Source organism: Aquarana catesbeiana, linkage group LG04 (assembly GCF_042186555.1).
Source record: "Aquarana catesbeiana isolate 2022-GZ linkage group LG04, ASM4218655v1, whole genome shotgun sequence".
NCBI classification, from domain to species: Eukaryota; Metazoa; Chordata; class Amphibia; order Anura; family Ranidae; genus Aquarana; species Aquarana catesbeiana.
Genome location: NC_133327.1, coordinates 432,988,783 through 433,016,713, shown reverse-complemented (window position 1 = coordinate 433,016,713; position 27,931 = coordinate 432,988,783). Strand labels below are relative to the sequence as shown.

General features: G+C 42.5%; 1 protein-coding gene across 1 annotated transcript in view; it reads left to right on the top strand.

Moving 5' to 3' along the window:
* LRP11 (LDL receptor related protein 11) overlaps positions 1–27,931 on the top strand; it is a 76,107-nt gene that overhangs the window by 6,267 nt on the left and 41,909 nt on the right. Inside the window, exons 2-3 of the mRNA XM_073627397.1 lie at positions 9,038–9,195; positions 22,369–22,510. Of these exons, the coding sequence (XP_073483498.1) occupies positions 9,038–9,195; positions 22,369–22,510 (300 nt within the window). The remainder of the gene's footprint in view (positions 1–9,037; positions 9,196–22,368; positions 22,511–27,931) is intronic.

Genomic DNA, 27,931 nt, shown 5'->3' with positions numbered 1-27,931 from the left:
ACAAACACAACATGCGACCCCATGGAAAAAGGCATACATTAGTGGGGTGCATAGGTACAAGCCTTCAGTGGAAAGGGGTTAATGCAGTATAAATCCCTCGGTGTTTTTTTTTTTAGCCTCAAGGATCAGTAATAGGTGAACTAATTCCAAGTATCCGGGCCACCCCTCCAGACCCATGTACATAGCCCTGGTGATGCTCCATGCTACTGGTCTACCGGCCCATACAGCGCAATACAGTGAGTATCTATCATAATGCTCACAATTGCAAGTGTTCACTAATCAGCACAACCATGTAGCAAAGCTGACCAATTAAAAGCACATCTGAGGCTTCTTTTGCTAAGGTGTCCCAGAAGCAAGAAGTGCTTCTCATTGGTCAGCACGGTCACGTAGCTGTGATGACCAATAAGCGCTGACCACTGCACTGACCAGTGAGTATCATCATACAAGGTGTGCTGGGACTGAAAAAAAGTAGTTGTGCTAAAATACAGTAAAATTGTAGTAGACCTTGGAAAACTGGAATTAGGCTGCAAGGAAAATGCTTTCACATGTGTCATTCAAATCCGAACTTTATTCCACTTGTTAATGTACCATAGGTGCAAGGGATGTTGGCTGGGTGGAGCCTGGGTTGTCTTGTTCAATGTACAGCAGTAGGGATTTAGGGACCCAAAACTAACTTATTGCAAAATCTATTGATGTCTCACTGTTTTACAGTATGACATTTGTCAGGTGCCATAACAAATTGGACATGTTCAGTATCTTTAGAAAGCTTATCATAAATTCAGAATGGTATCAGTGTATGTAATCAGTATATACAGTGGAGAAAATAATTATTTGACCTCCTGTAGATTTTGTAAGTTTGCCCACTTACAAAGAAATGTATGTATTTTATATGATAGAAACAGAATATCAACCAAAAATCCAGAAAAAACACATTATATAAATGTTATAAATTGAGTTGCAGTTCAGTGAGTAAAATCAGTATTTGATCCCCTACCAACCAACAATAATTCTGGCTGCTCATGGGGTACACAGATTAGTCCTAAATTTAAAAAGGTGCTCTTAATGACAACTGGTTATGTCGTTATGTGTATAAAATACACCTGTCCACAGAATCTCTTTCTTCCATTCAAACCTCACCATCATAGGCAAGATTAAAGTCAAAGGACGTCAGGGCCAAGATTGTCCAGACCTGCACAAGGCTTGAATGGGCTACAAGACCATCTGCAAGAAGCTTGGTGAGAAGGAGACAATTGTTGGAGCGTTTATTCCCAAATGGAAGGAATACAAAATAACCAGCAGTCGCCCTCGGTCTGGAGCTCCATGCAAAACTTTGCCTCATGGGGTAAGGATGATCTTGAGAAAAGTGAGGGATCAGCCCAGAACTACATGGGAGGAGCTTGTATATGATCTCAAGGCAGCTGGGACCACAGTCACCAAACAAACCATTGGTAACACAATATGCCACCCAAGGATTGAAATCCTGCAGCGCCCGCAAGGTTCCCCTCCTCAAGAAGGCACATGTACAGGCCTGTTTGAAGTTTGACAATGAACATCTAAATGATTCAGAGAAGGATTGGGAGAATGTGCTGTGGTAAGTTGCGACCAAAATTGAGCTCTTTGGCATTAACTTGACTTTCCATGTTGGAGGAAGAAAAATGCTGACTATGACCCTAAGAACACCATCTCAGTCAAGCACGGAGGTGGAAACATTATGCTTTGGGGCTGTTTCTCCGCTTAAGGTACAAGACAACGTTTCCGCATTGAGGGGCCAATGGACAGGGCCATGTATTGTAAAATCTTGGATGAGAACCTTCTTCCCTCAGCCAGAACTCTGTCCTGCTGGAAGACCCATCCATGAACCATATTCAATGACCCAAAACATACCGCCAAGGCTACAGAGGAGTGGCTCAAGAAGAAGCACATTAAGGTCATGGAGTGGCCTAGCCAGTCTCCAGACCTTAATCCTATAGAAAATTTATGGAGCGAGCCAAAACTTTGAGTTGCAAAGCAACAACCAAGAAACCTTAAAGTGATTGTAAAGTCTCTATTTTTCCCTATAAAAATAACAAACATGCTATACTTACCTGCTCTGTTTCAGTGGATTTGCACAGAGCAGCCCCGATCCTTCTCTTCTTGGGTCCCTCTTCTGTGCTCTTGGCCCCTCTCTTCTGTTCAGTGCCCCCACAGCAAGCAGCTTGCTATGGGGGGAACTTGAGCTGAGTCACAGCTCCGGATGTCCATTCAGACACTGACCCCCGACCCGGCCCTGCCCCCTCTCTCCCCTGATTGGCTAGCTGGCTTTAATTGACAGCAGTGGGAGCCAGTGGCGCCGATGCTGTGTCTAAGCCAATCAGGGAGGAGGATCTCGGATGGCTGAGATACTCGTGGACATTGCTGGACAGAGGTAAGTGCTGAGGGGGGCTGCTGCACACAGAAGGCTTTTTATCCTAATGCATAGAATGCATTAGGATAAAAAAACCTTCTGCCTTTACAAAATCTTTAAGGATTTAGAGAAGATCTGTAAAGAAGAGTGGACCAAAATCCCTCCTGAGATGTGTGCAAACTTGGTGACCAACTACAAGAAACGTCTTACCTCTGTGCTTGCCAACAAGGGTTTCTCCACCAAGTACTAAGTCATGCTTTGCTTGGGGATCAAATACTTATTTTACTCACTGAACTGCAACTCAATTTAAAACATTTGTATCATGTGTTTTTTTTCAGAATTTCTGGTTGATATTCTGTCTCTATCATTTAAAATACACATATGATAAAAATGATAAACCCTTCTACAGGGGATCAAATAATTATTTTCCCCACTTCACCTGCCATTAGGTAAACTGCCCAGATACTATTGCCCTTCCTTGGTGTTTTTATTTTAGAAAATTATTTCCTGTGTAAGTACAGGAAACATAGGCAAAGGAAGATCTCCCTAGCTCTTAGTTAATTATTGATAGTGCCAGGATATGCTGGAAATCCCAGATGGCATAGCAGATGGTAACATACCCCATTCACATTACACCACTGTATTATATACACACCAAGTCATAACATCGATATGTTTTCAATACACTTACAGTATTTTACTAAAAAAGCACAAAGCAATTCTGCAGTCTTTTTTCTGGTCTCTGTACTAGGAATAAAAAGCAGCTTCCGCTTTTATATAGGATTCATCTGTATTAATTTAGATTGCCATTGCTGGTGTTGCATGCATCCATGTGTCTAAGTCTCATTGCCTATTGGGGCATGCAGCTGCATGGACACAGCCACTGTCTCCCAATTTGACATGAGGGTGTAGACTCTGAACTCACCCTGTTTGCGTTCAGGGACCCGCACTGGGATGTCATATTGGGACACAGCGGCTATGTCCCTATAGCCGCGTGTCCCAGTAGACAGCAATGAAGCGCCAGGACCGGGATGCACACAAAACCTGTGCATCTCTGTGTCAGTAAAAGACAGCTCTGCATGGGGCACAGAGCTAATTGCCCCATCTGAACAAGGCCCAACATAGTTATCAATAGGACCACCTGTGTCCCTGCACACAAGTGGAAATGGATAACCTGATCTTTACCTAACCAAGATGGTGATTGGCCATAGGGCTATATTAATGTCATCCTGGAAAAGTAGGTGCACCAGTGATATGTATTAAACAAGGAACAAGCCTTAAGTATAAGGATAATAACCAGGATTTTACTGAATTTGCAATTGTTTGCAAATGAATTCTAAACATATAACTGAAGGCAAAACTTTGTTTTGTTTTTAATAGAGTGGTCTTAGAGCACTGGTAAGGTTTATTGCTGTCTCTCTATTTGTCCTGGTGATCACCAAAACCGAAAGAAAATCACAAATTTTGGGTGATCACCAGAACAGAAACAAAGGGAAAATCTTCCAATGAGGACACTTGTGCCGTCATTGATCCCCCACTGAGCAGATGGATCCGCTTGACAGAGTTTGCCTGTGTGAAAGGGGCCTAATAAGCAGTAGTTTTAGTTTTGGTTAGAGTGGGTATGCATATACAGTACATTATTTTAAAAAGACTTATTGGATAAGGTGTGTGCCCTCATTAAGAAGATTTTACCGAGTTGGAAAGAAGGGGTGGATGATATGATCTACCTTCATTCAACGAACTCCTTCTATTTATTGAAAAAAAAGCAAGGCATTCTCTGAGGCTGCATTCACACCTGGGCGTTTTAAATCGCGGGCAGATTTGTAAGTTTGCCCACTTACAAAGCAATGAAGAGTCTATAATTTTTTATCATAGGTGTATTTTAAATGGTAGAGACAGAATATCAACCAAAAATCCAGAAAAAACACATGATACAAATGTTATAAATTGAGTTTATAGTGAGTAAAATAAGTATTTGATCCCCAAGCAAAACATGACTTAGTACTTGGTGGAGAAACCCTTGCTGGGAAGCACAGAGGTAAGACATTTCTTCTAGTTGGTTACCAGGTTTGCACACATCTCAGGAGGGATTTTGGTCCACAATCCTTAAGGTTTCTTGGCTGTCGCTTGGCAACTCAAAGTTTCAGCTCCCTCCATAAATTTTCTATAGGATTAAGGTTCATGGAATTAATGTGCTTTTTCTTGAGCCACTCCTTTTGTTGCCTTGGCAGTATGGTTTGGGTCATTGTCATGCTGGAAGAACCATCCACGACCCATCTTCAGTGTTCTGGCTGAGGGAAGAAGGTTCTCATCCAGGATTTTACATTACATGGCCCCACCAATTGGCCCCTCAATGTGGCAAAGTTGGTCTGTACCTTTAGCATAGAAACAGCCACAAAGCATAATGTTTCCACCTCCGTGCTTGACTCTAGGGATGGTGTTCTTAGGGTCACAGTCAGCATTTTTCTTCCTCCAAACATGGTGAGTCCCCCTCCTCAAGAAGGCACATGTACAATCATGCCAATGAACATCTAAATGATTCAGAGAAGGATTGGGAGAAAGTGCTGTGGAAATGAGACCATAATTGACCTCTTTGGCATTAACTCGACTCGTCGTTCTTGGGGAAGAAAGATGCTGACTATGACCCTAAGAACACCATCCTTACAGTCAAGCACTGGGGTGAAAACATTATACTTTGGGGTTGTTTCTCTGCTAAAGGTACAGCCCCACTTTGCCGCATTGAGGGGTATTGTAAAATCTTGGATGAGAATCTTCTGCCCTCAGCCAGAGCACTGAAAATGGGACTGTGACCCAAGGCAACAAAGGAGTGGCTCAAGAAGATGCCCATTAAGGTCATGGAGTGGCCTATCCAGTCTCCAGACCTAAATCCTATAGAAAATTTATGGAGGGAGCTGAAACTTTGAGTTGTCAAGCGACAGCCAAGAAACCTTAAAGATTTAGAGAAGATCTATAAAGACGAGTGGACCAAAATCCCTCCTGAGATGTGTGCAAACCTGGTCACCAACCACAAGAAACGTCTTACCTCTGTGCTTGCCAACAAGGGTTTCTCTACCAAGTACTAAGTCATATTTTGCTTGGGGATCAAGTACTTATTTTACTCACTGAACTGCAACTTAATTTATAGCATTTGTTTTATGTGTTTTTTTTGTCTCTATCAATTAAATACACCTATGATAAAAATTATAAACCCTTCATTTCTTTGTAAGTGGGTAAAAAAATCTGCAGGGGATCAAATAACTATATTCCCCCCCTGTATCACCTGAAAAACTGCCCATCAGAAGATTTCCCCCTTATTCTAGTTTCAATGAAAGGTCAAGATTTTGGATTTGCCCTCACTTTCAATCCTGGTAATGGATAATAAGATGACGAATTAGCAAACTTTTTTATACAGAACCAGATATTGTAACATGCATAAAAAATAAAAAGCCTAATCGCAGCAAAACCTTTTTTTTTTTTTTTTTTCTTTTGGGATGCAGTGGGGAAAAAATAAAGTAACTAGGGAACACTTTAAATACTGTCTGTCTTTAAATGCTGTCTGTGTCTCTGCAGAGAAGATTTCTGTTTTTATCCTGTGTTGTTATCCTGGGCATTTGTCACCTAAACAGAAAGCAAGGTGAAATCTCCCTCATGGGGACACAGACAGCAAGAGACTGAGAAATTGGCACTTATCCTGACAGAGCCTAAGGACGGTAGTAGCACTATGGATTAAGTAAGGTGCTTTCTAGTTTATTATAGCAAGGCTTATTGAGGCCAAACAGCTCACAATGGCATACGTCAGTTTACAAATAATCAGAGCTATGAAACTCCTTCCGGATAACTTAATAGAGTGCCTAGGGACAGCTGTTTAATGTTTAGTCAGATAGAAGATATTTTTAAAGCTCTGTGCATATTAAAACTAGAATTATAGACTACTGAGCAACAGTTATGCCATGTACACACGAGCGGACTTTCGACGGACTGAACTCCGAAGGACTTTTTGACGGACTTTCGACGGAGTTCTGACGCAATGGACTTGCCTACAGAAAATCACACCAAAGTCCGACAGATTCGTACGTGATGACGTATGACCAGACTAGAATAAGGAAGTTCATAGCCAGTAGCCAATAGCTGCCCTTGCGTCCCTTTTTGTCCGTCGGACTAGCATACAGATAAACGGATTTTTAGACCGGACTCGAGTCTGTCGGAAAGATTTGAAACATGTTCTGTTTCTAAAGTTCGTCCGATTTTTCGACAGCAAAGGTCCAATGAAGCCCATACACGATCGAATTGTCTGGCGGATTAGTTCCATCGGACCTTTGCTGTTGAAAAGTCCACTCGTGTGTACACGGCATAAGTGGCAAATGGTGACCATATATTACAAGGGAGGTTTTTAAAAAATACATATACAAGCAAAAACATCAGATTTCATTGCTTTTTAACTCCTGCCTTTGAGTTTCTCAACAGGCTGTGTTGGCAAGATCGCCTAAATGCCTTATATAAATGCTATTGTGTTAATTACTAAACCAGTGAAGGAGATTGAATCTGTGGAATGATAAGGAAAATAGCAATACAAGACCAAATGTATGGTGACGCTACGTAAACTGTTGGCACTATATAAATCCTGTATAATAATAATAATAATGGTGACAAAGCTGCAGGTGTCTGGAGACTCTACTGCATGTTTGTGTTGGAGCTTCATTGACTGCACCCCTTCAGCATTTTACAATACCAAGGTTCATATAAACTTTCCCCTTTATCAGCACTGCATTTTGTAGAGAGGTGCTGTGCAATTATATTTGAGAAAAAGAACTGCTCACGTATACTGATCAGCCATAATTGTATGACCACTGACATGTTAAGTGAATATTATTGATTATCTAGTTACAATGGCATCTGAAGGTCAGTGGGATATATTAGGCAGCAAGTAAAGTTGTTGTCCATGAAGTTGATGTGTTGAAAGCAGAAAAAAATGGACATCACAGCCTGGTCAGGATGCCCATTCTGACCTGTGTCCACAGCTAAAAGCACTTACAAAGGGCATGAGAGCATCAAAACTGGACTACAGAACATGGGAAGAAGGTGACCTAGTCTGATGAATCACATTTTCTTTTACATTATATGGATGGCTGGGTGTGTTGCTTACCTAGGAAAGAGATGGCACCAGGATACAGTATGGGAAGAAGGCAAGCTGGTGGAGGCAGTGTGATGCTTTGGGCAAGGTTATGTTGGAAAACCTGGGGTCCCGCCATTCATGTGGATGTTACTTTGTCACAAACTACCTACATAAATAACGTTGCTGACCAAGTACACCCCTTCATGGAAACAGTATTTCCTGATGGCAGTGGCCCCTGTCAGCAGGATAATTTGCCCTGCCACACTGCAGAAATGGTTCAAGAGTGGTTTGAGGAACACAACAAGTTTAAGGTGATGACTTGGCCACCAAATTCTCCAGATCTCAGTCTAATTAAACATCAGTGAGATGTACTGTAAAAACAAATCCGATCAGTGAAGGTCTGACCTTGCAACTTATCAGACCTTAAGGATTGGCAACTGACAGCTTGGTGCCAGATTCCACAGCATACCTTCAGAGGTCTAGAGGTGTCCTCGATGGGTCAGAGCTATTTTGCTGGAAAAAAGGGGACCTACTCATTAGCTGCGTGATCATAAAGTTATGGCTTATTGGTGCAGACTGCAACGGCCCCATGTATACCCTTTACCTGGCCATGTTATTTGTTGTGTTGCATGAGTGAAAGCTGGGACCCATGGGGAAAAGTCACTGCCCTCTGCACATGACCACAGCAACTATGCTCTGCTGTACATAGTAGTAGAGTTGCAAATATGGCAACCTTTTCCCCATGCCGCTGCTAATAGGGGTAGTTAGGCATTGGAGTTGGGAAATGCAGTTATATGCCAAGTTGGACACTTACAAAAAAGTTATTTGCACACGTCAAAGCAGAATTTAAAAAAAAATTCTCCTTGATAGAAAGTACAATTTTCTTTTATGTGTTATGTTGGGGGTCTATTTTGGTTGGAAATGTTACTGTTTTATACTTTATTTCGCATTTTTACTTTAAAATGGAACTGAACTTAAAAAGTAAAGAATTGCTATATTATAGGGAACATCTAAAAGTGTTAATTGTGCCTAAGTATTACCCTAAAAAAAAAAAATAGCAGTGCACCTTCTGATATATGAGTATGCCTTGACACTTCTGTGTCTACAGGCTTATAGCTGTATATCTGCAGTGTGAGATCTAAGGCACTGCTGCCAGTGACTGCTAATCTCAAGAAACTTTTGTGAGATTTGGTGATGTCACTAGTGTCTTCCTTTCATGGAGGGTCTGACATGAGGAAGCAAAGCCCTGCCTCTACCAAGATGGTCATCACAGTGTAGAAAAATGCATGGTGAATCAGTGGTGGGAAAAGATCAGCTGAAGGGAGTCCACATATAATACTAAAGACTAATCCTTTGCCCACGGACTGCCTTGTTCTGAGCATAGCTTCAGTTCAGTTCCTCTTTGATTCTTCAAATATCAGCTTCATGACCATTGGTCATTTTTCAATAAAAAATAACTTGAACCATACCATGTTGATATAATTATATAATTCATAACAGAAAATAACCATACCACCTTGATATAATTACATTCATAACAGAGAATGACAAGCCACCTATCAGTAATGCGGGACAAGATGTGATGCTCCAGCTGCCTGTTGATTGGGTCATACTGGATGGACGGGAAAGCACTGATGACCATGCCATAGTTCGCTATGAATGGACGCTGCTCCGAGGAGACCCGTTAGTTGACATGAAGGTACTTTGAATGATTTGACATTTTTTTTTTTTTTTTTTTAGGACACAGAAATGTGAAACACATATTAGTCCAACAGAATGCCCAATTCAAAATGTATAGCAGTTATTAGCTGCCTTATAATGTTTTTGTGCCTTTGGTGGAAATGGTGTGGTTTCATATTTATGCTTATGGGCTGTCACACTGCAATGTCTATCCAGTATCTATATGATGCACACATTTCTTTATGATGGACTTAACATACGAGGGTATACCTACAGGGGGTTAATAAAATAATAGCAATATTAGGCTGGATTCACATCTATCCGTGTCGACTTTTGTGCATTTTAACATTTGTTGTAATGCATTTTACACATGTTTTCATTATTCTGTTAGGCTACACAGCAAATGAAATTATACAGAAAATTGAACATGCCTCGTTTCTACCAATGCTGAGCATCACACAGATGTCATCGGGCACTTTGGATTCAATGTACTTTTATGACAGATGTTTTTGTGCATTCCAAAAAGCACATAAAAACACGAAGGTGTGAACCAGGCCTTATAAAAGAAGAGATTAATTCTGAAATAACTAAGTCACAATTAGAAACACATATGCAGAAATGTGCCATATTAACTTGACTGTCAATGTTAAAGTGGTTTCAAACCCAGTGGCGGCTGGTGCTCAAAATTTTGGGGGGGCGCAAACAAACTGAAAAATAAAAAACATCAAGCGCAGCCACTGTGCCCATCAAGCGCAGCCACTGTGCCCATCAAGCGCAGCCACTGTCCCCATCAAGCGCAGCCACTGTGCCATCAAACGCAGCCACTGTACTCATAAATTGCCACCACTGTGCCTCATCAATTGCTGCCAGTGAGCCCATCAGTTGCAGCCAGTGTGCCCATTAATTGCCGCTACTGTGCCCCATCAATTGCTGCTACTGTGCCCATCAATTGCCACTACTGTGCCCCATGCTGCCAGTATGCATCGCCCGGGAGTCGGGACTTACCTGTCTCGCAGCGGGTCATGGTGGCGTCCTCCATGTCCACGGTCCTCGATGTCCCTGGTCCTCTCTATCAGGCGTCCAATCACAGCACCTGTTGTTACAGCCAACCAGGTGACATGTAACCAGACTCGAGCACCTGCAATGCATGAATCTATCTATGGTGAGAGAGAGAAGTGACAAGAGAGAGGGGCTCCTGTGCGCTTTATGGACACACCGCCGCTGTTCAAACCCTTATTTATTTATTTTTTTTAAACATGACATATACGATATACTTGACTGGTGTAATGCTGATTTGCTAGATGACCTACTAAACACCCTTAACCCTCCTTTACCATTGAACTTAAAGTGGGAATCCGGCCGTAAAAAAAAAATAAATTAAAGTCAGCAGCTACAAACACTGTAGCTGTTGACTTTAAATAAGTACTTATCTGTCCTGGGTGCCCGCGATGTTGGCTGCCCGAGGCTGACCCGTCCCTCGGCTCTCGGGTCCCGGCACCGCCATCCTAGGTAAGGGAAACAGGCAGTGGAGCCTTGCGGCTTCACTGCCAGTTTCCTACTGCGCACGCGCGAGCGGTGCGGCGCTCTGTGAATGGCCCCGTGGTGTTTTGGGAACACACACAGTTCCCAGAAGACAACGGGGCCGCTCACCGAGGAGCATAAGACGCCGCGGAAAAGGAAAAGGCAATTAGGAAGACTGCCTAGCAACAAGGGTTTAGGTAAGTTTAAATTTTCGTTTTCAAATGTTTTTTTTTTTATTTTTTATTTTTTTTAGGATTTTCGGTGTAATTTTTTTTTCAGGGTGGCCCTCCACTTTAAATTATTAGAATTAAACACATAACACCTTCTGGATTAAATGGGCAAACGAATGGCCCCTTTATTAATTACAAAAATAACAACTTTATAAAAATAAACTTTTTATTTTAATAAACAGAAAAACACAGAATTGTTGACATTTTTGCAGATGTATTAAAAAAGAAAAACTGAAATATCACATGGTCCTAAGTATTCAGACCCTTTGCTGTGACACTCATATATTTAACTCAGGTGCTGTCCATTTCTTCTGATCATCCTTGAGATGGTTCTACACCTTCATTTGAGTTCAGCTGTGTTTGATTATACTGATTGGACTTGATTAGAAAAGCCACACACCTGTCTATTTAAGACCTTACAGCTCACAGTGCATGTCAGAGCAAATGAGAATCATGAGGTCAAAGGAACTTCCTGAAGAGCTCAGAGACAGAATTGTGGCAAGGCACAGATCTGGCCAAGGTTACAAAAAAATGTTGCTGCACTTAAGGTTCCTAAGGGCACAGTGGCCTCTATAATCCTTAAATGGAAGACGTTTGGCACGACCAGAACCCTTCCTAGAGCTGGCCGAACTGAGCTATCGGGAGAGAAGAGCCTTGGTGGGAGAGGTAAAGAAGAACCCAAAGATCACTGTGGCTGAGCTCCAGAGATGCAGTTGGGAGATAGTTGTGGAAAGTCAACCATCACTGCAGCCCTCCACCAGTCGGGGCTTTATGGCAGAGTGGCCCGACGGAAGCCTCTCCTCAGTGCAAGACACATGAAAGCCCGCATGGAGTTTGCTAAAAAACACCTGAAGGACTCCAAGATGGTGAGAAATAAGATTCTTTGGTCTGATGAGACCAAGATAGAACTTTTTGGCCTTAATTCTAAGCGGTATGTGTGGAGAAAACCAGGCACTGCTCATCACCTGTCCAATACAGTCCCAACAGTGAAGCATGGTTGTGGTAGCATCATGCTGTGGGGGTGTTTTTCAGCTGCAGGGACAGGACTACTGGTTGCAATCGAGGGAAAGATGAATGCGGCCAAGTACAGGGATATCCTGGACGAAAACCTTCTCCAGAGTGCTCAAGACCTCAGACTGGGCCGAAGTTTTACCTTCCAACAATACAATGACCCTAGGCACACAGCTAAAATAACGAAGGAGTGGCTTCACAACAACTCCGTGACTGTTCTTGATTGGCCCAGCCAGAGCCCTGACTTAAACCCAATTGAGCATCTCTGGAGAGACCTAAAAATAGCTGTCCACCAACGCTTACCATCCAGCCTGACAGAACTGGAGAGGATCTGCGAGGGGGAATGGCAGAGGGTCCCCAAATCCATGTGTGAAAAACTTGTTGCATATTTCCCAAAAAGACTCATGGCTGTATTAGATCAAAAGGGTGCTTCTACTAAATACCGAGCAAAGGGTCTGAATACTGAGGACCATGTGATATTTCAGTTTTTCTTTTTTAATAAATTTGCAAAAATGTCAACAATTCTGTGTTTTTCTGTCAATATGGGATGCTGTGTGTACATTAATGAGGAAAAAACAGTGAAGTTAATTGATTTTTGCAAATGGCTGCAATATAACAAAGAGTGAAAAATGTAAGGGGGTCTGAATACTTTCCGTCCCCACTGTGTATATGTGTGTGTGTTGCTCTGGGACTTTCTTTACCTGCTCCGATCCTCCTCTTGTGGGGTCCCCCACCAGCACTCCTGGCTCATCCTGCCTTCTGAGTATCCCCCCAGCAAGCTGCTTGTTAGAGCGGGTACTCGTGCGGGCTTGTTCCCGAGCTTCGCTGGCTATGTCCATAGATAAACCCCAGCTCCCTCGTCATAGTATTTGATTGACAGTGGCAGGAACCAATGACTTCCAGTGCTATCAATCTGCCCTGTGGTGAAGTAGAAAGCTTCTGCTCTCGTGCACAGCACTGGATTGAGATGGGGCTCAGGTAAGTAAAAGGGGGGGCTTGGGGTTGGGGGGGTATGATCCTGGATACAGAAGGTGTTTTACCTTAATGCAGTGAATGCATTAAGGTAAACTTTGAGGCTTTAGAACCGCTTGAAGGCTACATTTAAACTTGCCTCCCGTGTTTAAATGTACCTGCGTTTACACGTGTTTAGAGTATTGAATCTGCCCCTGGACACATTGATATCTGTTCTCTCTAAACACAAGTAACTAGAATGCACCGAAATACAGGAAAATGCACAGTGTGAATTATGCTATTTAAAATAATTTAATAAATGTATATGCCTTTTAGAAATGTCCTATAAACACATGTGCCACTGACAGTGTGAATGAGATGTGTCCATGAGGCAAATAGTCAGTGTCCAGTGTACATGTGTGACAGACGCAGCGCCAGGCCCGGCTACCTTCACTAACTTGTGACAAATGGCTGGTCACACTCACACCGAGCTGTCGCTGATACGTAACAATGGCATTCTCAGCCTCACTCTGCACAAAGAATTTCCAGCTTGTTCGACCACAATCTACTGTAAGTGCCAGCAGACTGCACAGGAAAGTTTAAATAAAACACCCCAGTTGTGGCGCAATTGTCAGCAAGAATGGGGTTAAACAGGTGGTGTGGAGGCATCACAGTGCCTCCTCACCGCCTGTCAATAGCCTCTGCAGCGTGATCTGAACACGGATCGTGCTTCAGAGGCAAGGGAGCTTTGACGCATGACTAAATCTACCCTAAAATGCAGCATTTTACCATGCGGGTTAGTTTTTGTGTGTGGTCTAGCAGGGGACAGTACTATACTGTTTACTTTTATTTCATGTCTCCACAGAGCAGTGCGGTGTGCTTCTGCGGTGCAGTAACATGCTTTCCAGTGTGCTGCAGAAAGATGCAGGATGTTTGTCATATTGCATCGTACATCACATTCTACATTGTTTTCTAGGTGCTCTAGTAGTGATCTGCATTGTTTTTGTGCAGAAAATGCAGGTCACATCCAATAGTGTTTAAAAGGGTATTTTGCGAGCCACAATGGTATATTGCCTTAAATGTGGAAATCACCTAGCTGCCCACGCAGAACACGTTTCATATGCCATGTAGTACAATGTATATAAAAGATACGCTGCGCTAAGGTGAAAATATCAATCTGGAGATTATTAATGCATATAAGGTATACTGAAAATACCGCAAAAGTGGCTTATAAAGCCACAGCAAGGCACAAAATGTATATGAAAAGCCAAGTGTTTTTAAAATACTCACATTTACAAGGTGCGTAAGTGCACCAATATAATAGCAGTCTCCAAAGTTTGCCTCAAAGTATATTTCTTTACACGATATTTTTTATGCAATATAAATGATTTTTTCATCTGTTATATATATATATATATATATATATATATATATATATATATATATATATATATATATATATATATAAAGCACCAGTTGAGTAATCGCTATTTTCATTCTGATGTTAAACATCTAGTACATTATTTACATGTTGCACTTTAAAAACACTTGGCTTTTCATATACATTTTGTGCCTTGCTGTGGCTTGATAAGCCACTTATGCGGTATTTTCAGTAAACCTTATATGCATTAATAATATCCACTAGTGTTTGCTGCTTCATTTTATCTTCAGAGTAACCAGGGATCTATTAAAGTGATTCTAAAGGCTAAAGGTTTTTTACCTTCATGCATGAAGGTAAAAACCTTCAGTATGCAGCTCCCCAATACTTACCTGAGTCTGATTTTGATCCAGCGATGTGCACAGGAGCAGCTGCTCTTCTGGCTCTCTGTCTCTATTGGGGTACTCAGCAGGGGGGAGAAGCCAGGAGCGCTGGCGAGGACCTCAAAGCCATTGAACAGAGCAGGTATGTATAACATGTTTGTTAAATTAAAAAACAAAAAACTGAGCCTTTAGTATCGCTTTAAGCAATCATTGCTGTGGGCTAAGGATGGGTTCCTATCCATGCGATACATTATTGCATATGTATTGCTGTATGCTTTTACACGTTTTATCTACAATAGGGCAGCCTACTGTACTACATCTAAATTGCATAAAAGAAGTGCATGAGCCTTTTTCTTCAAATTGCACCACAACACAAGTATGATGGCTAGATGCATTAAGAAGAAATAATGGGATCGCAGTGCACAATACATTGTAATGCAATCCTGCAGGAATGCATACATTCTCGTATCCCAGAGAGATTCGACCAGAGCCAGGCCTGCTTTGTACTGGTTTAGCACCTGTGCTTAAGGTAGAACTATAGGCAAAACTTATTTTTTTCATTTTGGATAGAGCAAGGGAGGGTTATAACCCCTGTTCTATTTTTTTCACAATCTGTGTCCCATAGAGATTTCCCTTCACTTCCTGCCCCATAGCCAAACAGGAAGTGAGAGGAAATCCCTGCAAATTAGTTAATTCCTTGGGGACCCCCAGGTCACCAGAACTAGTGTCCCCATTGGAAGATCTCCTCTCTATTACTTTTCTGGGGACAACCCAAAATGTGGTATTTTCTTTTACTTTCACTTTCAATGATAATGGTAAACGGGCCAAATAGAGGGGGAATCTCTGGCAGACGGGCAGCAATAAAAACTGTCAGAGGCTCTAATACCTCTCCACTCTATCCAAAACTAAAAAAAAAAAAGTTTTGCCTTTAGTTATACTTTAATACTGTAATTAAACATTCGATTGTAAGTAAAGACATGTCTATGTTTCATTGATTATGCTAAAGTTATTGCTACCATGGAATGTTTTTTTGCTTTTTTTTTTTTTTTTTTTTTGGTAATGTTTGATTTTTAGAGGTGTTTGGCTTTTTTATATTATAGTATAATAAAGCACTGGTCTTATTAGTATAGAATCAAGATCCATGTTAGCTTTGCAAACATGGGAAGAATTCACACACATATCTAATTGGTGAGCCAGTCATGTCAGCGTGTATTGAATTACCCAGGTTAACGGAAGAAACCGATGATCACATACTAGAGTCACTGATCCATGAAAAGCCAAAGCTTTAAAATGTCTCCAAGTGAAATCACTCTAAGAATAGCAACAATGGCTCCTTGTTTTGTACCCATGGACACCATCCAAACATTAAGAGGACTTTTTCTTATATGATTCACCCAAATGAAAAACAATAATGAAGTCTACACCGACACAACACATTTTTAGAATATATCATGCTTTATGCTTCATCTAAGTGTCTGTAGGAAGTTTAAAGAACACAGCTGCCATTAGATAAATATGTAGGTAGGCTATGAGTAGTAATGAATGGAATATGTAGTAGTTATTAGAAATATGAGTAGGTTGCTATTGCTGGCCTCTTTCTGAAATTCTAGATGCCTGGATCTGTTTGGTTTCAGTACTTTCTGAGCTGCTGACTTGGAACAAATATGCAACTATTGAGGTCACAGTGAAGTCAAAACACCTGATCTGCATATTTGTTTAAGTCAGTTACTCAGAAATTATTAAAGCCAATTGATCAGCATGAAAGGCAATTAGCATTTTCAGAAGCAACCATTATAAATGGTTACATACATTACATCAGGGCTGGACTGGGACACACATGTGGCCCTGGAATTCAACCAGACTGGCCCACTTTAATTTTGAGTGTCCCTATCAGCACCCCCTTACATCAAAGTGTCCCCATCAGCACCCCCTTACATCAAAGTGTCCCCATCAGCACCCCCCTTCACATCAGAGTATCCTCAAGAGCACCCCCTTACATCAGAGTGTCCCCATCAGCACCCACTTACATCAGAGTGTCCTCCCCTCTCCTCCACCTCCCATGTGTACTCACAGTTCTGAAGGCAGCCTCTCGTTCCTCTCTCCAGTCATGTGATAAGTGACACTGTGATAAGGGGAGAGAGGAAGGGAAATCTGCCGGCTGTCTATCTCCCCCTGCAGGCTGGAGGGAGCAGAAAGCCTAATCATCTCTCCAGCAAGTGTAGGCAGCTGCTCCTTGGTGACAGGAGTGAAATCCCCATCACTCACTGTCAGTGAGGAGTGGCTCCAGGACTGTGCCTGACTGGCCCACTGAGCCATCGGCCCACCGGGAAACTCCCTGTAGTCCCAATGGCCAGTACATGCCTGCATTACATATATCTCCCAGGGTAGGTATTTTAGGTAGCTAGGGAGCATAGGCTTCCATTAATATCTCTGGAAAAGACTAAAGGCAAATCTGTGTTTTGCTCATACAGGGCAAAACAGAGGTAAAATTTAAAGTCATTGTAAAGTCATGTTTTTTTAAAAATTTCAATAATAAACAGGTTTACACTTACTTCCTTTGTGCAGTGGTATTGCACAGAATGGCCCCAAACATCATCTTCTGGAGTTCGCCGCCGGTGATCTTGGCTCCTCCTCTTCTGTATTTGCCCCCATAGTAAGCTGCTTGCTATGGGGGCAAATATGTGGGCTTACTCCCAGGCCCTTCTCTCTGCTCACTGGGTTTGATTAACAGCAGCATGAGCCAATGACCCCTGCTGCTATCATCAGAAAAGTGTGTTCGACCAGGAAGAGGGGAGGGAAGACTTGCAGCCAGGCACAGCGCTGGATCGATAAAGGGCTCTGGTGAGTGTTTGGGGAGGGGTGGGGGACAGACAGTGCAAGGTTTTTTTACCATAATGCAGAGAATGCATTAAGGTAAAAAAAACCTTTAGTGTTTAGAACCACTTTAGGCTAGGTTCACACTGGTGTGATGCGGGGAACCACAGCGATTCCTATGCGGGTACGCGCTTCGCATCTGACTCGCAGGCAGTTCATACTGCTCTTTTGGAACCACTGCAGGTGTCAATATAAAGTTAATGACACCCCAAATTTGTTTTCAGCATGCAGTGCAAACTGTGAAATTGGATTGAATGGGTCTGAACAGCCATGTGATCCAATTCCACTGTGGACAAAAAAAAGGGTCCTGCACCATTTCGGTCCAAATGCGATGTGATTTCAGCCATACAAACTGTATGGCTGAATTCGCACTGCACAGACATCGCATGTGATGTGCACAGGAATTCAGTGCAAAACACATGCGATGTATGGGATCGCACCAGTGTGAATACAGGCTGATGACACACAGGGATTTTTGCTGCTAGCAGCAAATCACCAGTGGAAGGATCACTAAAGAGGCTGCCTGTGTGTCTCTATAGAATCTCTGCCTCTGTAGCTACATGCAGTGAGATGTCACTCTATCGGTGGCCCGAGCGCTACTCAGTCCCCCATCACTAAGGGTGGGAGCAACATCTTGTTGGATCAGCTACACAAGGAGCATTTCAAGCTTCCTTGTGATCTTGGCACTGCTGATTCTGATGTATTGTCAAGGGCAGAATTGCTAGCAGCAGGCTATACCAGCCATTATCAACAAGGGTTCCTAGTGAGGTTGCTAGGGGTTCTTTGAGCTCTGGTTGATTGAATTCCTATTTGATGCCTCTGGCTCAGTTCTGGAGTCAATGTCACTTTGCAAAGCCAGCTGCATGACATCAATGATCTTTTAAGCTATCGGTAACAGTGGTATACTATCCACCACTGTAAGGGCAGCATTCTTCTCACTGGCCACCAATGTAAGAGGAATCTTTCCCACTAACCACCAATGAATTGTGTAGCGGTAGCTTGCTCCAAGTTACGAACATCCACCAAATCACCCTGCTGCCAGACCCCCATATATCACCTCTGAGACAATGAGCAGTCATTTGCGTAGTTTTGTTGCGTTTATTGCGGGATACAACTTGATTGGGGTAAAGGAAGATCTAGGATGCCCATAGCACTTACTGAATTGTCATCACATTTGTAGAACATTGATTAGCAGCTTTAGGACTGAAAATGATGCACCTCTAACTTTCACAGTCTATTTCCTCTGCATATCTCCGCTGCAGACTATTGCTCCTCTTCCTCTGCACTAACTCCTGCAGAGTATCGCTCCTCTAGATTCCTCTCTTCTTGTACAAATCCTCTACTGCAAAACTGTTAGATTCCTGTTGCTTCACTTCCATAATAACCCCAGTTTGCTGTCTGTACTTTATTACTGTAATAAAGTCTCTGAATGGTGTCGCTTGAGCAAATCAATAAGCCAGAGGCATACAATACCTCTCCCCGATGGCTCTGTGAATTTGGTAGCTACGCAGTCTCTTGGATGATGTTACCAGAGTGCTTTACCAGGCCAGAGATACTTGGTGCCTCTCCCCGACGGCCTAGCACACGGCAATAAGTGGACTACTGCTCCCAGCCAGTCCATAACTGCAAACGCTGTGTTCCCCGGCCACAGCATTCTGCACTACTCTCAACAATTTTCCTTTTCTTCTTCACTGACCTTCTCCAAAGTGTACGTCCTGTGTTCCCTGGTCACAGGACTCTGTTCTGCTCTCAACAGTCCTCCTTTGATTTCTTCCTCACTGACCTTCTCCAAAGTGCAAGTCCTGTGTTCCACAGTCACAACAGCTTGACACTAACTCCATAGTGAGGATCTTTATCCAGTAATCCATCCTAGCAGCTCCTCTGGCCCTGCTCCGCGCTCGGTGCGCCCCCCATGTGGGGACGCCCTGCGGCAGCTACCTAAAACGCCATTCTCCTTTTCCTGTCAGAACTCCCCTAGCAGCATGTGACATCAGCTTATATGGGAAACCTGCCTCCTGCCAGCACCGAATGGGAATTGGTCAGAGCTCCTCACATGAACTGCCTGCCACTCAAACTTCAGGTCCAACCCCTGTTCCAGAACAATCTTCCTAAAAGCAGGGGAGGCGTCTCTGAATCAGAGCACAGGTGATCACACCCACTACTACACTAAACACTCCCAGCCTCAAATCAAAACAAACAGGCCTAACCCAAAGTACAGGCCTGTCTAAATTTGCACTGATATCTTAAACCCAGAAAAAATCCTATTCTAGCACCTACCTAAAGGTAGAGGGTGCTAAAGTTTTTTTAAACAAGGGTTTCCCGAGATCATAAATGTAATTTAAGGGTTCTTCTAGGATAAAAAGGTTGAGAAAGGCTGGCCTATAATTACCTTCTCATCACTGGCTATTTTATTGGCCTGCGGGAGCAAGGAGAAGAAGCCCTATGTAAGGTGTAAGTTGGGACTTTGACATTGCACAGGTTCGAAGACTTCTTGCCCCCATGTGACATTGTTGTGCCTCGGTGGTCAGTCTCCAAGTACCAATGCTGTCACATGGGAGTATAATTGGCCTTGTTTAGCTAAAAAACTTTTTTTTCTACAACTTTAGTCATGTCACATCATCACAGCTGTAATTATATATGTCACATGATGTGCAGGTTGCTAGATTCTGCAAAAATCTTCACTGCAGGGCTGCCTGGTCCTCTTCTGATGCTGAACATTCAGCACTGCGTGTGGGGTTTAATAGCTTTGGGTCTCCAGGCTCAGCTGCACTAAAGATGATCAGATGGGAACAAGACCGTTCCTTTCTCCTTCATTGAGAAATGTTCTTTCATTGATTGCAGTGGCTTTACCATGATGTCAGAATGGGGGAGAGAACCCTGTGGCTGATCAGACCCCCCCCCCCTTTTCCCCATGCACAAATCAGTGAAATAACTCTTAATAGACTAAAGTGCAGGACGGGGCATTTCCCTGTTGGATCATCTTTAATGAAGCTCTGCCCTGAGAGCCGAAACAGCGTTGGAAGTTCAGCAGCATGAAGAGGACAGGGCAGCCTTGCAGTGAAGGTTTATACAGAATCCAGCAGCCTGGACATTGTGGGATTTCTGTCAGGTTTTTATTACTATCAGTACCTGTATTGTAGAGATAACTCACCATTTCCGGTTCCTGGCAGCAGGTCAAGAAGTGGAGTAGGGATTGACGGATTATTGGTGCAGCCGATACTCATTTTTTTTAGAAGTATCGGTATCTTTTAAAAAACTGACCGATATTACCGATATTGCTTCAAGGGATTTTACCACCCTGGTACCATTCTTTAGAGTGGATGGCTTTATTGTAATAACAACCTATGCGGCTCAGCAGCTGCTCGGCTGTTATTACAAGTAGCGGGAGGGGACCTCCCACCACCTTCCGCTGGGGCTCTCCAGTCCCACTGGCTGGCCGAACACCCGAACAAAGCCAATGCTTCATTCAGGTCTCGGATCTAGTAATCCGGAAGCAATGTCATGACATCACTTCCTGGATTACTGGCATCTTAAAGGCGCCAGTTTTAAAAAAGAAAGTATTCAAAAACGCAGATCTTGACGTTTTGAATACTTTGAAGTGCAGAGGAGGAGCTTGGGGTCTTGTAGACCCCCGATCTCTCCATAAAGAGTACCTCTAACATGCCTATCACAGTCACAAGGGATGTTTACATTCCTTGTGACAGCAATAACAGTGAAAAAACAAAAAAAAAAATAAAATGACAGTGTAAAAAATTTTTTTTCTTAAATGTACAAAATATCGGCAAAAAATATCGGTTATCGGCAGGAGAGGTGGCCGAAATATCGGTATCGTACCGGCACCGAAAAACGATATCGGTCGATCCCTAAAGTGGAGCAAACTGGAGAAGAAAACCCAGGCTGCAATTCTCACAAACCCCTCCACACTCTGCTAAAAAACAGACACCTTTTTATTGCCTGTTCCCATTGGAAAGATTTCATGTCTTTTCCTGACCCTGTGAAAACCTGACCTTAGAACAGGAAGTGAATAGAAATCTCTTCCCTGCAGATACAGACAGCAGGAAAAACCTGACTAAAGAGGGTCATACACTTCCTCTAGTTCAGGCTCATGGGCTAAACTGCGTATATGGACGATCTCTCTTGCCGGCTATTGTATTTAAGATAACCGCAGCTGTCAAAATAATCTGATTGGATGCAACCACTTTTTGGTCAACAGTTTTCTGCCTGGCTCCTTCAATTTTCAGATCAAAGGATGTCAGTCAGGAGGATGCCAGTAGGGTCACTCGTGGCTTGAAATTCACTCAATGTATGGCCAGCTTAAAGTGGTTGTAAACCCTACACAACCACTTTGTGCTACAGGTAAGCCTATAATACGACTTACCTGTAGCTACCCCGGATATCTCCTAAACCTGCACGGTCTAGGAGATATCCCCTGTATCTGCATGCGTCGACGTCATCGGCACATGCGCACTGAAACAATGGCACGTACGTGGCATTGCTCCAGTGAGTGTGCCGTTACCAGCAGCTCCCACATGCATGCGTGGGAGTGACGTAATCCTGGCTCTGGCCAATCACAGCGCCAGAGCCCACGATACCCAGAAGTAATTCCGGGAGCGATGTCGCCAGCTGGAGCGGTGTACAAGGACCGCTGCGGGGGCTTCGATCTAAGGTAAGTATTTCATAATGAGCTAGTATGCTTTGCTTTGTCCTTTGTTTGTGGGTTTACAACCAATTTAAGGTTCTAACTGTTCCCCACAGTGTCAATGACTAAGAAAAAAGTTGACTGGAGTTGGGCTATAACAATACCTAGAACATATCTAAATGTATTTAATGGCTATATTTATCAGGTCACACAACCAGGGACGTTGAAACTCTCCCACCTGCAAGAAGGAGTTTATACTCTACAGTTGACTGTGACTGACACATCTGGACAGAAGAGCTCAGACAATGTCTCTGTCAATGTTCTCCCTGCTGAACATCATGTATCAGGTAGGTCACAAATTATCTTTTTACTTACAATACAGTACTTTTACAAAGAGTTTATATTATATATCTGTTATAAGATCAGTGACGCTCAGTAATTCATAATAGCCAAGCGTTTCGGTGACAACGCAGATAGCTGTAATAGCCCAGTATCATGTTAGTTTTGTGTTGAAGTTTCACCTTTGATCGTGTCCTATCTGAAAATAATAACTGATAAATATAAAATAAAAGAACAAGCTTATTAAAGCCTAATTCTGGGCAGATTAAAAAAAATCCCTTACAGTGGGGCTGTGCCCACATTGCAAGGGTTAATAGCTTGTTTTGCCTAGGAAAGAGCAGAAACATTTTTCCTTACCTTATCCTCCACTCCCCCAGCAGACGGCTCTTCCCTGTGATCCAGCAGTGGACTGGCCCCCAGTGTCCTCATGTCCAGAGCAGGGCTATGGACCTTGCCCTGGTTTTGATGATGTCAGGACTGTAGAGCGCAGGGGGTGCAGAAGCTGTGGGGAGGAGAGGAGAATCAGGCAAGTATATCTCCTTTTATTGTTCCCTTAGACATAAACCAGCAAATAGCCCTTATGCCCCATACACACGGTCGGATTTTCCGACGGAAATTGTGTGATAGGACCTTGTTATGGGAAATTCGGACCGTGTGTAGGCTCCATCACACATTTTCCATCGGATTTTCTGACACACAAAGTTTGAGAGCAGGCTATAAAATTTTCCAACAACAAAATCCGTTGTCGGAATTTCCGATTGTGTGTACACAAATCCGACACACAAAGTGCCACGCATGCTCAGAATAAATAAAGAGATGAAAGCTATTGGCTACTGCCCCGTTTATAGTCCCGACGTACGTGTTTTACGTCACCGCGTTCAGAATAATCGGACTTTCCGACAACTTTGTGTGACCATGTGTATGCAAGGCAAGTTTGAGCCAACATCCGTCGGAAAAAATCCTAGGATTTTGTTGTCGGAATGTCCGATCAATGTCCGACCGTGTGTACGGGGCATTACAGTGTGGGCATAGTCCCACTGCAGGGGATATATTTTTTTTTTATTTGCCAAGAAATGGTCAAATGTATCTCCTCACAGTTTTGAGACAAAAAATTCATAGTCAAGATGCCCCCCGAGAATAGAGAATTAGAGGTCAGTGGCCCCACCCTCACGACGGGGTCAGTGTGTGAAGGGAGCAGTACAGCGCACATTGCACCATACTGTCCAGGTCAGGACAGACAAAGGCCCAAGCCTGTGAGAATCCATCAGCTGGGAGCTGCAGGAGAAACAGTCAAGTTGACAAAGGTACAGCTTTTTGTGCACGAGCACTGGGACTGTGTGTTTGACGGTCTGAAGGACCAAGGCAGGAGGCCTAAGCAGTGAAGCTGAAAAAAGAGCAATGAGGCTGAATTCTATGTTTTGTTGCATTAATGGTGAGAACCCCTGCGTGTGAACCTATTCAAGTGTAAACTTTTTGCTTTGTTTTAAATAAAAGTGGTCAGAAAAACCCCTGAAACGTACTCCAGGTGTGGAGTAAACTCACTGTTTGGCGCTACCTTTGAGCTACAAATTCCCCAACCTTTCACAGTGCAAACATTAATAAAGACGAAAAATGCTTTATGTGTAAACATAAATAAAGACAAAAAATGCTTGTGTGCCAATAGTGCAGAAATAAAGTGCTGAAACAAATACCTGTGCTTATTTAAGTTATAAATATATTAGGAAGGTCCCAAAACAATCAATATATTTCTCCAATACCATAAAAGGTCCAGTGCAATAAAAAATCTTCAAATTTCCAAACTTATGGTGAAATAAGATCCCATCCCAAAGACATGCTCTACCTTCTGTGCATAATTCACCACCGAATTCTGCTAAATAACTCACCAGAAATAATGGCCGGTATTATCAACAACCAGCATAAGTGCATACGAATGCAGAATGCTCTCACAAGGGTGTGGGGGATCTTTCTCAGAACCATCCCAGTGCTCATCCCACAATGAACACTCAGCCATTAAACCTGGGTTATGAGAGGAGGAAAAAGGTACTCATTGCGTAAAACCATCAAAGCCTTATTATATAACAAACTCAACCCCATGCATTCCAACCTTGGAGGATGTCAGTTTAAGAAATGCGGGGCTTTGATGTGATGTGTCACCACGCACGCCAAGTCTGTGCTAGTGGTCAGAGGATGTGGCCAGAGACGGACTGTTAAAGAAAAGATCGTGCGCTTTGCAAGTTTGTTACTTTGTAAGTACTTGGGGTTGAGTTTGTAATATAAAAAGGCCTTGATGGTTTAATGGTATGAGTATGCTGTTTTCTCCTCTCATAACCTGGGTTTGATGGCTGAGTGTTCATTGTGGGATGAGCGCTGGGATGGCTCTGAAGAAAAATCCACCGCGCCCTTGTGTGAGCATTCTGCATTCGTATGCGCTTATGCTGGTTGATGATAATACTGGCCATTATTTCTGGTGAGTTACTTAGCAGAATTTGGTGGTGGATTATGCATGGAAGGTGGAGGATGTCTTTGAGATGGGATCACCATACGTTTGGAAATGTGAAGATTTTTTATTACACAGGACACTTTATGGTATTGGAGAAATATAAGGATCATTTCGGGACCTTCTTAATATTTGTATAACTTAAATAAGCACGAGACACTTTCTTGATTGTTTCAGCACTTTATTTGTGCAGTGTTGGCACACAAGCATGTTTTGTCTTTATTTATGTTTTCCACATAATATGAAATGTTACATTAAGTGGTGATAGCGCTGTCTTCACATAAACACTGTATTTGATGGTACCCCCATCACACAGATGCACCAGAGAATACCAGCATATTTAATTACTCCTGTGGCGCAATTTTCAATATTTTTCTATTTTTCCACTATTTCTTGAGTGACTGACCTGGAGAAATATACATATTAGGAGTTCTGACTTTACTAGCTGCTTACTTATTTTGGGTCAGCAACTCAGAAAGTACTGCAGCTAAAGAAAATCAAGCATCTAGTAATGAAATACTACATATTTCCTACAGCACAGGTTTCCTTTGAACAAACCAGGATGTGTTTAAATGTTCATAGCTTAGTGAAGTTAAAAAAAATGTTTCTTTCAGTTTGGGACACTGCCATCTAGTGCTCACAAATCAACACTGGAGAAATGAATCTAGGAGTACTAAAAACCTATTGGACTTGTGCATTATGATTTTACTTGCACACAATTGCAGGATTGAGGTGAAACAGCACAGCTTTATCTCATTTACTGAGCTAAGTGAAAATTCATTTTCATAAGTCTTGATTACAGTTGCCTTGCTCTCTGCAGAGTGATCTGTGTTTGATAGCTCCTCAGAAAACATGCATCTTTGATTAATATTTACTTGTGCTGGAAGAAATATGGACAACTGCCTTTGCTGACCACATTTGAAGAATGCTAGTTGCTTGGCTGTTTCTGGCATCAATATTTTCTTAGTTACTGACCTGAAGCAAGTATACAGATAAGGAAAGTCAGAATGAAGTCAAAACATGCCCTCTGTACAGTTGTTTTAGGAAGTAATGATGGCACTGGATTAGCATGCTGGCCATGGAACTGGAACAGAACACCTTTTATGAAAAAATAATAAATGCACATCTTTTTTGCAGGTAAAAAAAATATGCATTTATTATTTTTTTTACACCTGTAAAGCATTGCACCCGTGATCAGCAGATTGTGGGTGCAATGCCAGGCTCCTGTAGACTCTCAGTACACTGTCTGCCTGTACCTCCAACATAGGCAGGCAGTTACTGAATTGTAGATAGAATCAATAGACTATGAGGGCCCTCGCAGTCCATTGAGAACTACAAGGCATTAGCTGCTATGGCTGATGGTACCTATAGTTCATTCATTCACAATAAACAATTTTTGCCCGCCCACATGGCCTGCTGTTTTTTAATTGTGACAGCGGGTGTGGGGAGAAGATCTGTCCCCCCCCTCCCTGCTGTCCAACGGAAGGGGTGAGAGGAGGCAGGAGCTGGAACATGTTATTTATCCCACCCTAAATACGAATAGAACATGTTACATGTTCCAAAGGTGAACTTATCCTTTAGGGATGTATATTGCTATAAATGTTTGTGGATGGGGGGGGGGTGATCTCATGTGACTCCTACTGACTTAGAATGCAGGATTGTGACATCACATTGAGTTGCACAATTTTGGGTTAATATTTACAAATTGTTTAACCGGTCAGTTTTTTTATTTTTATTTTACTGTAGTCAGACTCTGGTCCGGCCGCACCGAGTATGCCGTCCAGTTCTGGTCACCAGTCCTCAGAAAGGATGTACTGGAACGGAAGAGAGTACAGAGAAGGGCAACAAAGCTAATAAAGGGTCTGGAGGATATTAGTTATGAGGAAAGGTTGCGAGCACTGAACTTATTCTCTCTGGAGAAGAGACGCTTGAGAGGGGATATGATTTCAATGTAAAAATACCGTACTGGTGACCTCACAATAGGGATAAAACTTTTCAGCGAAAGGGAATTTAAAAAGACACGTGGTCATTCGCTAAAATTAGAAGAGAAGCAGTTCAAAATTAAACTGCGTAGAGGGTTCTTTACTATAAGAGCGGTAAGCATGTGGCATTCTCTTCCACAGGCAGTGGTTTCAGCGTGTAACATCGATAAATTCAGAAAACTATTAGATAAGCACCAGAACGACCACAACATACAGGGATATAAAATGTAATATTGACATAAAAGCACACACAGGTTGGACTTGATGGACTTGTGTCTTTTTTCAATCTCACTATTTAACTATGTAATGTACTTGTTGTTAAAGCAGTATTAAACACAAAAGCAAACATTTTTATATTGCAGCTTACCAATTTTTAGATGTAATGGCTGCATTTGTTTTTTTTTTTAGGCTTTCTTTCCTTTATTTTTATCTGGTGATCCAGCCAGTAAGTCTGTTGTTTTTCAGCAGAACATGCTGTTCTGCAAATGTAGCAGTTGGAGGGCAACCTTAGAGACAAACCATTTACCACTGACCAGGGTGCTTACAATGATCAGCTTTTATTTAGTCACGTAAAACCTTTATCTCAAAAGGGACAAAACAATTGCTGTAACTGAGGTGTGAGCTAGAGCTGGGCTTCAATTTGTTGGTGTATCTACATTTGCTAATACATTTAACATTCCCCTCCCCCTAACTGAAAATGATGCTGTCCCAAGGTACCCCTGTGCTCCTTCATCCAGAGTGGGGGTCACTGTAATGCAGGAGATGTGTTACTGGCCAGATCACCAGGTGAAAAAAACCCAATGCAGCCACCACATCTAATGATTGGTAAACTACAATATATTACAAGCTATGTTTGCCCGCTTTATTGATAAATGTCTTTTCATTATGTATTTAGGCTTGCCATTTTGTGCGCAGAAAGTTGTCCTTTGATTTAGAACGTTAAAGAGGAA